The sequence below is a fragment of the Littorina saxatilis genome, linkage group LG3 (assembly GCF_037325665.1).
Source record: "Littorina saxatilis isolate snail1 linkage group LG3, US_GU_Lsax_2.0, whole genome shotgun sequence".
NCBI classification, from domain to species: Eukaryota; Metazoa; Mollusca; class Gastropoda; order Littorinimorpha; family Littorinidae; genus Littorina; species Littorina saxatilis.
Genome location: NC_090247.1, coordinates 44,944,775 through 44,962,261, shown reverse-complemented (window position 1 = coordinate 44,962,261; position 17,487 = coordinate 44,944,775). Strand labels below are relative to the sequence as shown.

The 17,487-nt window shown below is 45.3% G+C and overlaps 1 protein-coding gene across 1 annotated transcript in view; it reads right to left on the bottom strand.

Annotated features, from left to right (window-relative positions):
• Positions 1-5,711: 5,711 nt before the first annotated feature.
• The window catches only part of LOC138961210 (beta-TrCP-like), a 34,615-nt gene continuing 22,839 nt past the window's right edge, over positions 5,712-17,487 (bottom strand). Inside the window, exons 5-16 of the mRNA XM_070332810.1 lie at positions 17,418-17,480; positions 17,140-17,263; positions 14,701-14,779; positions 14,360-14,442; positions 13,859-13,957; positions 13,220-13,410; positions 12,536-12,722; positions 11,791-11,904; positions 11,036-11,158; positions 10,007-10,185; positions 9,589-9,690; positions 5,712-9,207 (exon numbers count right to left, since the gene is read on the bottom strand). Coding sequence (XP_070188911.1) covers positions 9,084-9,207; positions 9,589-9,690; positions 10,007-10,185; positions 11,036-11,158; positions 11,791-11,904; positions 12,536-12,722; positions 13,220-13,410; positions 13,859-13,957; positions 14,360-14,442; positions 14,701-14,779; positions 17,140-17,263; positions 17,418-17,480 — 1,468 coding nt within the window. The 3' untranslated portion in view covers positions 5,712-9,083. The remainder of the gene's footprint in view (positions 9,208-9,588; positions 9,691-10,006; positions 10,186-11,035; positions 11,159-11,790; positions 11,905-12,535; positions 12,723-13,219; positions 13,411-13,858; positions 13,958-14,359; positions 14,443-14,700; positions 14,780-17,139; positions 17,264-17,417; positions 17,481-17,487) is intronic.

Below are 17,487 nucleotides of genomic sequence, written 5' to 3'. Positions count from 1 at the left end.
GTAGAAGGGAAAGTAGTAAAAGTAGTTATAAATAGAAATGAATGAAATCAAAGTGTATGATGCAAATAACTTTATTTAAAATTATCACTGAGTCACAAAATAATAAAGCAAGAAAGAATACAGTGTTAGTGAAACTGTTGTAAATGGCAAAATGCTGTTGCCATGAATACACATTTGAATGCTAGTAATGTAGCACCAATATATGACCCATTGTCACACTTAAACGAAGCTCTGGCTGACTTTGTTGAGGATGTGGCCAGGTTTCCTGGGAGGGCAGTAGTCAATGTAAAAGACTATTTCTTTGAAAAAACATATACCATCTAAAGAATGGGAAGTAGACTTGATCCGACAACATTTGTGTTGGCCATTGTACCAATCATGAAGTACACGATTATTTGCAGTCACTGTCTTTTCCCCAGTAAATTTTCGAGTCAGGCGGACCTTTGACCCAGTACATTTCCCGGTAACAGCCATGCAATTCCAGGAAGCGCTGTTGTGTTGAGGCCTTGTTAAGGTTAATTTTTTCCCAAAAAATACTTGTTGAAGTTATTATTATTATTATTATTATCATATTATGTTGAAGTAACACGCCGTACAAGCCGTTACGCTGAATGCGTGGAGGTGTCGGGGGCGGGGGGGGGGGGGTGGGGGGTGGAGAGAGAGTTGACTCTGATATCTATGAGGCCCTGTAAGCGTTACAGACGGTTTCGGTTTCGAAGGAAGGGAGACAAACCACAGCACGTCTTCCACAGGTTGATTTCTTCCCTTCTAGTGCAGGAATAAAAAATATTCATACGCAAATTGTTAGCAGATGTTAAGATTTTAAGTACAACAATGTTAAAATAGATGAATTTTTTCACATAAAAAATACACATGTTATTGTTTGTTTGAAAGACCCTGGTAAAAATTGACAACAAACTTTCAAGTTTGAAAAGAAAGTACTTTTTGTGTTGTCCGTTTGTGATAAAGTTCACCTGTGCTCTACAATGTCTCCCAAACTGACGACTATATTTTGTACTCATTTACATTGTACAGTGAAGGGTTCGACAGTGGTAGTCTATGAACTCATACACATGTTTTTGTTAGAATTCAAATTCTTGTGACACACTTCTTCTTGTTCATTTCCTGTGCCTGTGATTTGTTTGAGCACATTGTGAGGTATTTGACCACAGACTACAAACGGAAACAAAGAACGAAAAACAAAAATAAAAACATGCACCAGCAATCACAGTCTAGTGCCCTCCAAAGAACACTCGCTGGGGAAAATCAAATTACAAAACTTCGAAAGCACTCACGAGAAACGCGCAAATTCGCAATCACTCCAAGTTCTTATAAAAAACGCTGGCGCTGGACCCGAGTACTCTTCAGACTGGCTCGCTCCCCCAGTATGAAAGTTTTTGTCTTGTGCACGTGGATTTAAAAAAAAAAAAATTATTTATTTTACACAATTAAAAAAATTATTAGAGTAAAATAAAACATGAAAACGTTCATAATAAACAATAGTAAACAAAAATTTCTCCACCTGCAAGCTACTTAGGGGTCTTACAGAATTAACAAAATTCCAAAACTCAAAAAAAAATTTGGAATCAACAGAACACACCCACCCACCCCCCATTCCAAAAAATAAAAAAAATGGAATCGCTTGCTACTGCTTTTTATCAATATCAATCAATCAATAGAATTTATTTCCAAAATGCAAAAACACATGATTTTGTTTTGAATGTTGCAGTAAATCATATATCCACGTCCACACTCACATTCACACCCATGGTTAAATACTATTTGCACAACCGACTAGAGTCTCCCCCTTTCTCCCACCCACCCACCCAAAAGAAGCACAGGACTAGTGTACTGCTCTGCATGAGCGTCCACACAAGCACCAACAACAGATTCAGAGTGCAGACAAGATGGCCTCTGGGAAAAAAACTACGTCCAGTTTCTGTCTTATGCTTGTTGAGGTAGTGTGGGCTGGGGAAAGTCTTGTCACAAACTCTGCAGGTGGTGTAGTATTTGGTCTTTTTGGCTGGTGGAGTACCGTCGATGTCACGGTCAGACTCACGCTTGCCACGTGCGCATTTCGTTCTGTGCAGTTGTGACATCTGGAGTCAGGAGTTTTGCAGCATCAACACCGATGTCGTCCAAGAAGCTGTAAAGATGGGCACATTTGGTGGCATCAATAATGGCTGGCTTCTTGCTGGGATCGCCCCGAACCTCAGATGGTCTGTTGACGAGTGGGATTGGAAGAGAAAACCTACCAGCACTCGGCAGTGGTCGTTGTTTTCTTTACTGTGAAGAAATCACGGAACTTATTCCTCTGGGTGTCCGGGTCGACTGTCGTCTTAATTTCCTTTTCCATGGTGTCAAACACAGCGTCAACACAGCCAGATTTCTTTGCAGCAATCCACTCGGCCTGTGCTGCCTTGAACCGATCTTGTCTGACGACTTTTTGTGAAGTTGGCAGTACATATTGACGAAGGATTCATACCGAGAAGATGGTGTTTGAAAGATGCACTCTAATTCTGAAGTCGACATTTTCAGTGGTTTGATATTCGTCTATGCGGGAAAAGTTGTCCAAATCCACCGGCCACACATACACCATGTAGTGAACATTATTAAACTCGGGTTTCTTATTTTAATAACAGAGAGCAATTGAACTGTACTCGCCACTACCGTAAATGGACGTTTAGTAGTGAGTACAGTTCAATTGCTGTCTTTTATTCTCTTCCCTCTCAACCTTCAGCCACGGCTTTATGTTCGCATTTCTTTCTTTATTTATTTGGTGTTTAACGTCGTTTTCAACCACGAAGGTTATATCGCGACGGGGAAAGTGGGGAGATGGGATAGAGCCACTTGTCAATTGTTTCTTGTTCACAAAAGCACTAATCAAAAATTTGCTCCAGGGGCTTGCAACGTAGTACAATATATTACCTTACTGGGAGAATGCAAGTTTCCAGTACAAAGGACTTAACATTTCTTACATACTGCTTGACTAAAATCTTTACAAAAATTGACTATATTCTATACAAGAAACACTTAACAAGGGTAAAAGGAGAAACAGAATCCGTTAGTCGCCTCTTACGACATGCTGGGGAGCATCGGGCAAATTCTTTCTCGTCCCAACCAATATGGAACTCCACCTAACCCGCGGGGGGTATTCACATTTCTTATTTTAGCAAGTTGACATGATACTGAACACTGAGGAACAGAAGGAATACCACTTCAGGCATGGGAAGAATTCGCCAAAACCTGCTAAAGGTGGTATGCCACAGAAGAAGAATCTTCAAACCGGAAGCCGATGCTCCCTCAGGAAGGTAACGGGATGTCATCTCCACCACAGCTTCAAGCATAACTTGAGCGTTGACAGAAATCCCGACCGTGTCTCTTCACTGACCACAGCTGAACTTCAGACTGGTCTAGCAAAGGACACTGACCGAAGTCATCAAAAGTAGAGGCGAAAAGATGCACGAAATAACTGGAAACCGGAAATCCGTGTACCTGGAAATCGTCCTGACTCCTCCCTTGACTTACGAGGAAAAGGGTAAGTCAAGCGACCATCCGCCCCAAGGTTGTGCCTGCCCCGAAAATGGCCCAAACGGAGCCAGAAGTGGAACAGGAACAGAAGGAATGCCACTCCCAGGATGTGCTAGCTTAGCCCGCACCTATGAGAGGTGGAAAACCACTGGGGGAGAATGTGCGAACCGGAAGGAGAAGTCATCCTCCTTCGCGGAACGGAAATAAGCCATCGCCGACGGGGCAACCAAAAACGGAAGCCGCCGAAACCGATGCACCCTCAGGAAAATAACGGGATGAAACCTCCGCCTTAGCTTCAAGTAAAAAACTTTAGCATGAACGGAAATCCCGACTGTGTCTCTTCACTGACCACACACTGAACTTCAGAATGGGCTAGTGAAGGACACTGACCGAAGTCAACAACCCAGAGGCGGAAGGATACACGGAATAACCGGAAAACCGGAAACCCGTGTCTCCGGAAATCGACCTGACTCGTCCCTTGACTAAGAGGAAAAGGGCAAGTAGAGCGATCATCCGCCAACATACCTGGATGAGCGGAAGTCACAACACCCTCCAGGTGAAGTAAAGACTGCCCCGGCTGAAGCACAGAGTGCATGAAAGCCGACCACTGTTGCTCCCTCTCTGGCCTCCAAAGTGAAGCGCCAGGAAAAGGGACAGCGTATCCAGCCGAAGCCGGAAACGCAGCCGCCGAAACCGCAGAATGCGGAAACGAAGACTGCATAGACTGAGGCCGAAAGCCATAAATCCCGGAGGCCAGTCTGCGGTCCCTCCCGTCACCGCCACCGTAGAGTACGCGTGTAGGAGGACCTATGTTTCCGGTGAGAACCAGAAACGCAGCCGCTAAACCCGCGAAATGCGGAAACGAAGGCTGCATAGACTGAGGCCGGAAGCGATAAAGCCCAGAGGCCAGTCTGAAAAATACAGAGTGCACGAAAGCCGACCGCTGTTGCTCCCTCTCTGGCCTCCAAAATGAAGCGCCAGAAAAAGGGACAGCGTATCCAGCCGAAGCCGGAAAACGCAGCCGCCGAAACCGCAAAATGCAGAAACGAAGACTGCATAGACTGAGGCCGAAAGCCATAAAGCACAGAGGCCAGTCTGCGGTCCGTCCAGTCGCCGCCGCCATAGCGTACTGGTGTAGGAGGACCTAATCTTCCGGCGAAGTCTGAAGACGCAGCCGCCGAAACCGCGGAAAGCGGAAAAGAAGACTGCATAGACTGAGGCCAGAAGCCATAAAGCCCGGAGGCTAGTCTGTGGTCCCTCCCGTCACCGCCGCCGTAGCGTACGCGTGTAGGAGGACCTATGCTTCCAGCGAACCGGAAACGCAGCCGCCGAAACCGCGAAAAGCGGAAACGACGACTGCATAGACTGAGGCCGGAAGCCATAAAGCCCGGAGGCCAGTCTGGGGTTCATCCAGTCACCGCCGCCGTAGCGTACGTGTGTAGGTGGACCTATGTTTCCAGTGAAAACCGGAAACGCAGCCGCCGAAACCGCGGAATGCGGAAACGACAACTGCATAGACTGAGGCCGGAAGCCATAAAGCTCCGAAGGCCAGTCTGTGGTCCATCCAGTCACGCCGCCGCAGCGTACACGTGTAGGAGGACCTAAGCTTCCGGTGAAAACCGGAAACGCGGCGGCCGAAAAAACGGCTACCGCTACTGTTCTGCAAAGTCCGCGCCCTCATGGGGAAAGTCGGTATTGTCAGAAAAGGAGAATGCAGGGAGTGACCCTGCCCCATAGAACTGTCTCCCAGAAGGGAGTGTCCAGACGCCTCACGTGGGCTACAGGACCAGTTCGACTTACCGGTAAAGCCACCAGCGGAAGCGGCAACCGATCAACAAGACAGGAACCTGCTCCTCGGAACCGGAAGGCACCAACAAGAAAGTCAGGAAACGAACATCCCCCACGGCCGGAAGCATGACGCTGCAGAACGCCGAGGAGCGCTGCCTCTCCTCTCACCTCAAATTCCGAAACTCTGGAACTAAAGATTTCAAGAGAGAGAACACCAAAGCCCCCTCCAAAAGAGGGAGACGCAGAAACAACAAACGTGACAGACTGCGAATAAACACTGTTCCGCCGCTTTGGTAATTATGGGTGTAGCAGAACCCGCGCCGTCGGCAGAGGGATAGTTACAATCACTACTCTTTAACAAGCATGGGTTTGCGTGAACCCGCGCAATCGGTAGTGTTTATGTAAAATAACATAATCAAATTTTTTTTTTTCATGTACACACTAAAAATTTGCAGACAGAGAGCAAATTAGGTGTGTGAGAGATACTTAAAATTTCAAAACGATACCTTTAATGGTTCCAGAGTTACAATGATTTTAGTGTGTCTCTGGGTACAGGTGAACCCAGGAAGCACGACAAAGGTTAATCTTTGAGTGATTAGCGTGCGACATATCACAGAAAGACCAAGATGCCAGGATTCAAACCACCAGAAAATTTTGACTTTCGACAGCCAGCCGGGTGGCAAGCGTGGAGAGAGAGATTTGCTAGATTTCGTCTCGCATCAAAACTCAACAAGGAGGACGGAGATGTACAGGTTAGCAGTTTTATTTACGCAATGGGGGCACAAGCGGAGAGCATTTTTAAACAATTTGCTCTAACAGCAGAACAACAGAAAAGTTTTGACATTGTGGCGCAACGGTTTGACACCCACTTCACCCCCAAACGAAATCTCATTCACAAGAGAGCGCTGTTCCACCAGAGAAGCCAACAACAAGGTGAAACTATCGAAGAATATGTTCGTGACCTATTCAAGCTAGCAGAATTCACCGAGTTCCCTGACAGGGATAACACCATACGAGACAGAGTTGTCTTAGGTGTTACAGATCAGAACTTGTCTCAGAAGCTTCAGCTCGAACCAGACCTAGATTTGGACAAGGCAGTGACGATGGCTCGCCAGCACGAGCAAGTAAAGGCACAGATGGCAGCGCAGCGTGGCGTTAGCAGCAACGTGGACGAAGTCAACAAATCCAGTGTTGGCGGCAGCAGTTTCCAGAGAGGAAGAGGCCGTAACCATGGTCACCGAGGCGGCGCTCAAGGTTTCTCCGGTCATCGCGGCGGCAGCTCAAGTCAGCGCGGCGGCAGCACAAGTCAGCGCGGCGGCAGACAGTCAGGCCAACGTTCGTGCTACAAGTGTGGTAACAGTCCACACGAAAGAGGTACAGTCTGTCCAGCAATGGGGAAAACTTGTCGAGCCTGTGGTAAATCTAACCATTTTCAGTCTGTGTGCCGGTACAAGCAAACACTGGACAATCTCACTAACTCTGAACAGGGCGAGAGGTTCTTTTTGGGTAGTCTAGAAACAACAGAAAACAAACCACCATGGAGAGTTTCCCTTAGCATAGGAAATAGGGTGGTCAATTTCAAAATAGACACAGGGGCTGATGTATCTGTCATTTCGGAATCTGAGTTCAAAAAGATGAGTCCAAGACCCAAACTTCACACTAGTCATGCCAAACTAGAGTCCCCGGGAGGTCCTGTTGAGAACCTAGGTCAGTTCGTAGCGCAAACAAGCTTTAAGGGAAAGCGTACAACCTTCAGAGTTTACGTTTTGAGAGGGGAAACAGATAGTCTCCTCAGCAGGAGCACAGCTTTGAAGCTAGGTCTAGTTAAGAGGCTAGATGAAATGAACAACTTAGCATTTGGGGACATAGGCGTCCCACTCAAATGTGATCCAATCAAGATCGTTCTGAATGAAGACGCAGAACCGTACAGCATTTCAGTTCCGAGACGCGTTCCGATTCCGTTGTTACCAAAAGTTGAGAGAGAACTTCAACGCATGCTTTCGGATGGCATCATAGAAAAGGTCACCGAACCGACAGACTGGTGTGCGCCGATCGTACCAGTATTGAAAAAGAATGGAAACGTTCGCATCTGTGTTGATTTGAAACGTTTGAATCGGTCGGTTAAGCGGGAGCGCTACACACTTCCAACGTTGGAAGACATGACACACAAACTCGCAGGGGCGAAAGTTTTTACAAAACTCGATGCGACTTCCGGTTTCTGGCAAATGGCCTCTACAGGAAGAATCAGCAAAACTGACAACGTTCATGACGCCATTTGGAAGGTTTTACTTCAAACGGTTGCCGTTCGGGATTTCACTCGCACCCGAAATCTTCCAAAGAACCATGGAAGACATGCTTCAAGGCATAGAAGGAGTCGTTTGCTTCATGGATGATGTTGTTGTCAGTGGCGACTCTGAGGCAGAGCATGATGAACGTCTCAGGCAGGTTCTAGAGCGGGTAAGACAGGCGGGGCTCAAGCTGAACAAAGAAAAGTGCGAGTTTCGGAAAACGAAGCTTGACTTTCTGGGTCACACGATCAGCCAAGACGGCATTCAACCTGATCTGTCAAAGGTCAAGGCTATCATAGAGATGACAGAGCCTCAAGACGTGAGCGAGTTGCGTCGGTTTCTCGGGATGGTTAACTACCTCGGTCGGTTCATTCCAAACCTCGCGGACATACTTAAGCCACTGAACGCGCTTCTTCACAAAGATACACAGTGGATCTGGGATAGTGAACAGCGACAGGCGTTCGAGCAGGTGAAAAAGAGTATCACAGACGCACCAACGCTGGCGTTCTACGAGTTAGGTCGCGAAACAGTCGTGTGTTCAGATGCAAGCAGCCATGGCTTAGGCGGAGTCCTATACCAAGTGTATGAAGGCGAACTCAAACCTGTTGCGTTTTGTTCGCGAACACTCACATCAGCAGAATGCAAATACGCGCAGATCGAAAAAGAATGTCTTGCTGGGGTCTACGCGTGCGAACAATTTCAAAGGTATCTTACAGGGTTACCGGAATTCAAGCTGATTACAGATCACAGACCTTTGGTTCCGCTGATTAACAAAAAGGATCTCACAGACACTCCTTTGCGGTGTCAGCGTATGTTGATGCGACTGATGCGTCACAACGTTGTCGCGGAATATGAACCAGGGAAAAATCTGGTTGTCGCCGATGCTCTGTCCAGATCTCCACTGGCAGAGACAGAGAGTCCAGAACAGAACACACTTGAAACAGATGTTCAAGTACATGTAGACGCGGTTCGCGCATCGTGGTCGGTCTCAGATGAAAAGCTAGAAGCTCTCAGAAAAGCAACACAAGAAGATGTTACGCTTCAAACAGCGTTAGAGTACACGCGATCGGGCTGGCCGCAATACAAAGAAGACGTGAAACTTGCGGCTCGTGAGTTGTACAGTGTCAAAGTTGAACTGAGCGATCATGATGGATTACTAGTCAGAGGGTCAAGGATAGTAATCCCATTCTCCCACAGAAAAGATATTCTGGGAAAAATTCATGACGGGCATCAGGGCATTAAAAAATGCAGAGAAAGGGCAAACCAGTGTGTTTGGTGGTCAGGCATGGGTCAGGAAATCAAGGAAATGGTGGGGAGGTGTAGACATTGCTTAGAAAGCAAACCAACACAGCGAAAGGAACCTTTGATTACTTCAAAGTTACCTGAGTACCCATTTCAGAGAGTAGGGGTAGATCTACTAGCCTGCCCTAAGATGTAGCAGTGACGAATTCAGACTATGACACTGCCGTGAGGTTATCAAATGTTAAAGTCCCACAGACGAATCTTGTTGTCGTAGGAAGCGCTGGCAATCCTCAGCACGTCGAAGTGAATGCAGTTCACGTTCTGAGAGTGGCCCTCGAACGTCTGGATGCTATCCGGTCTGAAAAAACAAAACAAATAAGTGAGAGAGAAAAATCAAGTTAGCATGCCTAACTTTGCCAAACTGACAGTGAATATTACAGCGCCGCAAACGCCAACCTAACAGGTAATTATCGTTTCTGAGAGAGAGAGAGAGAGAGAGAGAGAGAGAGAGAGAGAGAGAGAGAGAGAGAGAGTACGGTGTGTGTGTGTGTGTGTGTGTGTGTGTGTGTGTGTGTGTGTGTGTGTGTATGTGTGTGTGTGTGTGTGTGTCTTTGCCATCTCAGTTCAACAAACACTGCTTCTATACATCTCTTTTCTGCATTCAGCCCTGTAGTATTAACTCCTAAATTATCACAAATTGTCAAGTTTCGATGGGTGCAAGAACAAAATGTGTACTCACTTTTTGATGTCCCAGTACTTGACCAAGGCGTCCTTTCCGCCGCTTACAATCATGCCCTCCCCCGACTCCACGTTCGCCATCCGTAGCTCTACCGTCTCCACCCTGCAACACGACACATGGTGGCAGATTTAGATAAATGGAGACAGCACAGCATGGAATCACATCCAAGCATTTTGAGCATGTGCTCTGGAAAGCCTGCTACGCATCACCCCCAAAACACACCGGAGCATCCAGACCTGGTGTGTCATAAGGATTTGTTATCTTGAATGGTTACACATGCCCTGTACTATTATAGAGAAGTTACTTTTCGAGCGAACTAGTCCAGTGTTGTATTGTTATCGAGAAGAGGTTTTCCTACAACCACCACCCCCACTGCCAGCAATGTTTGATGAACCTCTGTCCAATAATAGCTCCCCACCGTTTCCTGTGTTCGTTGAAGGTCCTGACGAGCTTGGTGCCGTTGTAGAGGCAGATGGTGTTGCCATATGCACAGGCGAAGTAGCCGTGGCTGTAGCTGACGGACATGACGGAGGTGGTCTGGCTCACCCAGATGGTCTTCTTGCACTTGCCCGTCTCGGCCGTCCACAGTCGTACCGTCTGCACACACACACACACACACACACACACACACACACACACACACTCACACACACACACACACACACACACACACACACACACACACACACACCGAGAAACTCATCACACAGGCTAATGATGGACGATTAGTGATTGTAAAAAATGCTTGGTTTCATCAGAGACATAGATCTCTGGTTTCATGTAATGTAATACTTGATTTCATGTAACTTGATACCTGCGCTCCGTGTACTGCGCAAACCAGGAAAGAACTTCCGTTTGAATGAAATGTACACAATTAACTGCGTGTTATATCTAAATTGCATTTACATCAATTTCGTTTGTTTCCTTTTTTTCCACTTTGTTCGTCAACTCTGAGGTTAAGTAGCATGGGCTAGTAATTATTAATGTGTCAGAATCTGCGTGCCTTGAACTAACATTCGTAATTCAACATGTGACTTAGCATGTTTTTCTGAGTTCATTGTCTAGACTGGCAGAACAATTAATACCCCTAACAAAACCTAAAAGCCGAGGAGCGAATTATGCAAAGAAAACAGTTCTCTGGTATCATTGCGAAATGTACGCACAAATTAAACCGACTTGAGACAAACTGAGATCACCGTCAACATTAATATCCACAACTTTTTGCTGATGATTTTATTTTTTTTAGGGGGGGATGGGGGCACTTGCTTCAATTATCATTTATTAAATTGCCATTATCATAAAAACGAAAGCGACAGCAACAACAGATCTGTCCACCTCATCATTTTAATAGCCTCATTTAGAAAGTGCACTTAAAGCACTAGCAAACACGTTGACCGAATCACCACGTGACACATGTTGATGACAGCTGTATGATTAAGCCCCTCACCCGGTCAGCAGATCCAGTGACGATGATGCTGCCCGTCTCGCTCATGTCCACGGCAAAGATGGCGGCGTTGTGACCGATCAGCGTGTGCAGCAGGAGACACCGGCTGATGTCCCATACTTTGGCCTGTGCACATCACCGTAGAAAAGTCAACAACACTGCTTCATATCACAGCACTGCTTTCGAAGGTAGCAAAGGGCGGTAGCTGACACGAAAAGTAAGCTTATAATCGGCATCGGCACTTCATTATGTCAATCGCCTGTTACACACACAAAAAAAGACAAAAAAAAGATCCACACGATTTTATTCATCCCAGTGTGCAAACCCAGAAAAAAACATCTTGGCAGTTCGGAAATCACTCACACTTCAATCTTTTTTCTCAACATCAATAATTCGTATCGACGCACCCACACAAACCAAACAACACAGTCAACTAAATGACAGTGATATCCAGCATTCTTTATGCAAATCCTCAAGCGGTACCCACCGTCAATCGGAAGACACAATCAAGGAAATGGTGCTAATGCATGCCGAATTCTCGAAGAAGAATGGGACAATTTGCATACTTCCCTTTCCGCCGTTGTGGTCTCATTTTGTCTATCGTCCACTCAAACTACAACACAACACAGCACAGATGACCAAAATATTTATCAGATCATTTGACTTTCACGAGTACAAAGAAAGGAAGCAAAAGATACCTCGTAACGATTTAAAGCTTTCGTTGCCATAAAATGAGCCGCCATGTGTGTGTATTTTACCGTTTTGTCCTGAGAGCCCGACACCAAGGTTGTGCCACGTCTAGCCATGCACCACACAGGGCCAGCGTGACCCAGGAGTGTCCGTGAGGTCGTCCCTGTGCGCAAGTTCCAGATCTGTACAACACACCAAAGGCATCTCAAGACTTCACTCTACATGTATTATATTAAATGATCAGCCAACCACACACACAGCGCGTAAAGCGAAACACCTTTTTTGCATTAATTCACGTGTATTTGCCTGAATAGTGGTGTTGCTCAAGTGTCCATGAAAACCTCAACAGAATTCTATTGACAACATTTCACAGTTCCCTTGTTAGCTATGGACGAAGAATGAACAGCGCAATCATTTACACCTATTACATTGTACTTCGATGCGAAGCATTGCTCAAGACTTGACCCATTTCATGCCATCCCGTCCTCGCGTTAAGCTGTGTCTTATTCAGGAGTTGATTTGAGCAAGATTTGTAGGAGTTAATGCAAATGACTTACCTGATTACGTGTCAGTTAACTGAACAAAATAGTGTGTGGTTGTGTTTACTTTTACTTACTTGGAAGTTATGAAGTCAAGTCAAACCACGAAGATCATTTTTCCGTTCAACATTCTTTTTGCAATTCATAAATTTTCCTTCACACCCTGTTACCTTTCAGAGTTAATGGAGAATGCCCCGTGCCATCAAGTGTTGGCACACATTTTAATTACACAGCCAAAAAGAAATACGTATGGAACAAATCATGTGATGCTGACCCTGATGGTGGCATCGAAGGCTCCCGAGACGAGGAGGTGCTGCGTGAAGAACTCGAGGCACCAGATGCCCTTGGTGTGCCCCTTGAGCACGTGCAGCGTCTGTCCCGTCTTGATGTCCCACACACGTATCGTCTTGTCCGCGCTGCCGCTCGCCACCCGCTCCTTGTCGAACGTCACCGTCAGCACACTGTCGACACACAGGGAAGGTGTTGGTTTGCTTTATCACGCTGCAGGGTAGGATTCTTTCTTGTCGCTGTACTCTTGTTTTTCACCACTGCTGTTTTGCTCCTTATAGGCATTCTTGTCTTGCAACTTATTTTCATTTTGCTTTTGTTATGGTTAAATGAACTGTTCTTTACATCATTCTTTACTCCTTATAGCATATGCTCCAACATTTCAATTGATGAATTCACTATGCTTCGCCCAGAACAAAATTAAGAGGAGTCACAATTTCAGTCAAGAGGATTGAAGAAGACAGATGCCTTCAATAGTGTTTGTTCATGCCTAAACAAAGTCAAATGTCTGTCCAAGAAACGAGCAAATTTACTGAATAATATGAAATGTATGACAACTGACAAGCCCAGGTGGGCTTTGACTTTTGAACTGAACAGTAAATGCTGCAACTAAAGTGAGAGAGTAATATGTAGCCAATCTGTAAAATATCCGTATTTCACGTGCACTGACCTGAGTGTGTGTCCCTTGAAATCTGTGACGCGACAGGCCCCGCTGTTCCAGTTGAGTCTCAGGTACAGGTTGTCCCTGAACACACGCTTCCAGATGGGGTTGTCCGACACCGGCACTTCCAGCTTCACTTCCCGGCACTTCGCCTCCCACAGGCTGTTGTGACTGGCCAGCTTCTGCCAGGCTTTGCTCACCTGGGGGAATATATAATTCATTGGTTGCAGCATATACATGTATCATCATTTGATTGGTTGTGGCATTCCACCGACATCGGCGTATGGCTGCCTGAATGGAGGGGTAAAACCGGCCATACACGCAAAAAGCCACTCGTGCATAAAACACGAGTGTACGTGGGAGTTTCAGCCCATGAACGCAGAAGAAGAAGGTTGTAGTAAGTGTGAGATGATTTAAGTGTCTAGTTTGTGCCAAACGTTGCTCGCTTCACGGAAAACGTTATCATTTGATTGGTTGTAAACTGTAGGAGATGATGTGATTTGACGGTTCCACTATGGCAACAAAACTGAGAAATCTTGATCAATTGATATCAGGATTTCAACTCTGATCGGCTTCAATGTGTGCGTGATGTTAGCATTTTGGGTGGTTTCAGCAGCATCCTGTAAGTGTCATTGTCTTTCCGCTTACCCTGCTGACATCAACGAGTTCTTTCGGGGAGAGGAAAGAGAGAATCTTCAATGAAACGTCCTCTGGCAGCTGAGTGATGAAATCCTTGTGTTGTTTAAGCTGAAACAAGAACAACACATCAGATACACTGAGTTAACATTATACAACCCAACTGCATAGGTAACAGAGAGAGATAAAACAAGATGTGAAATAGAACGTCCATGCAGAAGGCACACGAATAAGCACGGCCAAAGATCTAAGATCAATAATTGTCATGTCCACCATTAAAATAGTGTAGACGTTTGAAAAGGAAGAAAAAGTTAAACCTGGGTGGTTGTTGTTGTTGTTGTTGTTGTTGTTGTTGTTGTTGTTGAATGAATAATATTAGAACAAGTCAACTTTATCTTTTCAGACATCTTACAGGTGAGCAATTTCTCCTTTACCTCGAAAAAAACTACACAGACTGCACAACGGACAATATATAAGTGAGATAGAAGTGAGATACAAACGAGGAAGACTTACGGATAGGAAACTGGAGATGAAGTAATGTTGTCGTGGATCCAGTTTCAGCAACATCTTGTGGTAAAACTCGTTCTTCTTCGTGTCTGTAGCAACAGAACACACACACACACACACAGTTGAAAGCGTTGTCCAGTTCTGAAAAGGTCTGCTTTGGCTTTTCAATACTACGTGTAGTAAATTAAATATTTTAAATTAAAGCGAAGTGCTAAGACGAAGCGAACATGTGTTACATTCATTGTTTAGAATCATCACACTGATACTTAAAGCTCTTTCAAGCTAAAATCGTGACAATTTCGCGAGAAAACAATGACACTAAAGACATGAATGAATGAACTACTTACCGTTCCACTTGTCGCAGTACCACTGGACGATTTGTTTGGCCTCCGCCGGCAGGTCGTGTTCATACATCGCTGCTGGATTCTGAACAAGGAAAATAAATAGAAGAAAGATTTTAAGACTTTTCTAATTGGTTCATTCACTCTCTTGTCTGTAGGCAACTGATGTCATAATCACAAGGGAGTGCCTTCCCTCTTTTGAATCCACTGAGACGTTTACGAGAGGTTTACGAAAGTTTAAAAAAGTTACACGGTCATAATGTGACAATATCCCATTATGCAGTGTGGGGCAATGCACATAACCTCGAAATAAACTTCTTATCAAATGGAAAGAGAAATCTGTTAAATCATGCTGGTTGGTAGCCCAGTTTATCTCAGTTCTTGCTTGGTTCTTTGGTTCCTTGGTTGGTTGTTGGTTTTTCAATAAACATTTTTGGTTTAAACAAGTTTATTCAATAAATGTCATTGGTACTATTGCCGCATACATGAAATTAGGAACATGGAGCACAACAAGCTAAGCTTATGAGCGTACTCTTAAAAGCAAATGAAATTTGGCGGACGATTTTAATATAACAAGTTTGAAATAATGTCAAAATAATAATGGTAAATTATGGTAGACAAACATGTAACAATAAAAGGAAAAAACAACAACAACAACAAAAAAACATTTAGTCAAAGCTTGACTAAATGTAAAAACAATGCTAAACTAACAACAGTACTCACACGCGCTCGCACACTCACTCGCACACACACGCATACAATGACTTCAACATGGTTGAAAATAGAATACTACCAGAACAAGGAAATGTAAACAGTACTGCACATGATCATTTCGAACATGGATGAGATAAATGCATTCATTTTTCAAAACGTTTGCTTAATAAGATAAACCTGAATAACTGGTCAAATATCAATGCAAATAAACATATTTGACTATTCGGGATTGATTCAAGCTACTGTGAATTAATAGGCGTGTCGAGGTTGAAGAGGTCGTTAGTCAGTGATGAAATGCAAATTGCATGCTCTTTTCAGTTAAATTTTAAGATATGGAAGGAATTTCAAAAAGGGTTTTAAGCCAACATTCTCTCCTTGTTAAATTATACTTTTGCAGTACATTTTCGGGTGCAGGTAACTGTTTCCGTCCCATTCACAACCTTGCTCATCTCCTTCCCTGAACAGATCCCAAAGCAGGTGCTGCTGCTGAAAGCGGAAACATATTAGAAGCTTGGTTGAAGAAAGCGTGACCACAACGCCAGAAAATCACGCGTGAATGTTGAAACAGTTGAAGTTGTCGGGTTCACAAATCAGGGACCAACGAGAGCAAGGAGAGGTGGGGGATGCAATGAATCCTTGTGCCACGAGAATACCAAACACCAGCAAACATTAGTCCTTTCCTCCAGTAAATCGTCAAACACCAGCAAACATTAGTCCTTTCCTCCAGTAAAGCGTCAAACACCAGCAAAAACAAGTATCGGTGCTGAAAAGTCTGAGACTGTGAGACAATCACAACATGGACCCTTATGACAAAGATGCAAGTGAACGAACGTGACTTCTCGTGCCCAAGCCAAAACTAAGCAGTGTGAATAAAGGCCCTGCCCTCGGGAATGCAGTGCCAGTGTCAGGCAAGCTGTGGTACCTGCTCTAGGTCAGTAAAGTGCACCATCTCCACACGACCTGGCTTGTCGCAGGCCCGGCTTGACCTACTGCCGTCCGCAGTCCACAGAATCTAGTGACCACAACAAAGCACAGAATACAAAGGCTTAAGACCTCAAGGGTTTGCGGGGTTTGGACCACAAAAAGTAGCCCTTGAATCCTTTGGAAAGTGTGAGATTGGGAGGAAAAATCGGTCTGAGCTGCTCATCTTCCCGTTTCTCCCGTTTCTTACTCTGCGATTGCTTTCCTGGTCGCACGCCCCAGCCTATACAACCATAGAATTTCATCCTATGTGGTTCCCGCCAGCTCAGCTTTAGTTCCCCATAAGGAACTGTTTCTACTTGCCGCCCAATTCGAAGGAGCAATATTTTACGATCTAAGCTATCTACAAACGGCTGACAGCTGAAATAAATAGTGTCAGTCTAGCAAAAGCAAAACGACACATCTAGAATGTACCTACAATAAAGACAGTTACTCTTCATACTTTTCGCTCGTTTGTTTCCTCATTTTTCGTGTGTTTGTTCGTGTGTTTGTTCGTGCGTTCGTGCGTTCGTTTCTTTTATTTTGTTCGTTCGTTCGTACGTTCGTTCGTTCGTTCGTTTCTTTCTTTCGTTCGTTCGTTCGTTCAGTCAATTGATCGATCTTTTGTTAGCGAGTATGTAAATAGGGATAAGTATAGGTTGGTTGGTGGATGACTGCATGGGTTGATAGGCTGTTTCGTAGGGCGGCTGGTAAATTGGTTGGTAGCAAGGAGCTGTTCCCTTTACTGCCCCTACTTCCATCCCTGTTTACCTTCGTCCTTTTCCTGACGAGTTCTGGCGTAGGCGCGAACCTCCCTGTGGCCCTGGAGTAGGACTGCATTTGCCGTGGACTCTTCTCCTCCTGGATGTGGCGCCGCACCGGCATCTCGATGAACCTGCCGAACACAACACAAGTTGACGTCGTAAAGCTACACTCCATCTCGTGTCAGCGGTCATGTTCATCAAACTAGCAACTTTTCATCAAAACCATGGGGGGGGCATGTTCACGGGTGTGACCCCGCTTTTAATGACGAGTGGTCAAGTTCTCACCTGCTGACAGGGTTGCTCGTGGCGGGGTCTGATTGGCTGGTCCTGCTGGAGTCAGGGTACATCCTGTCGG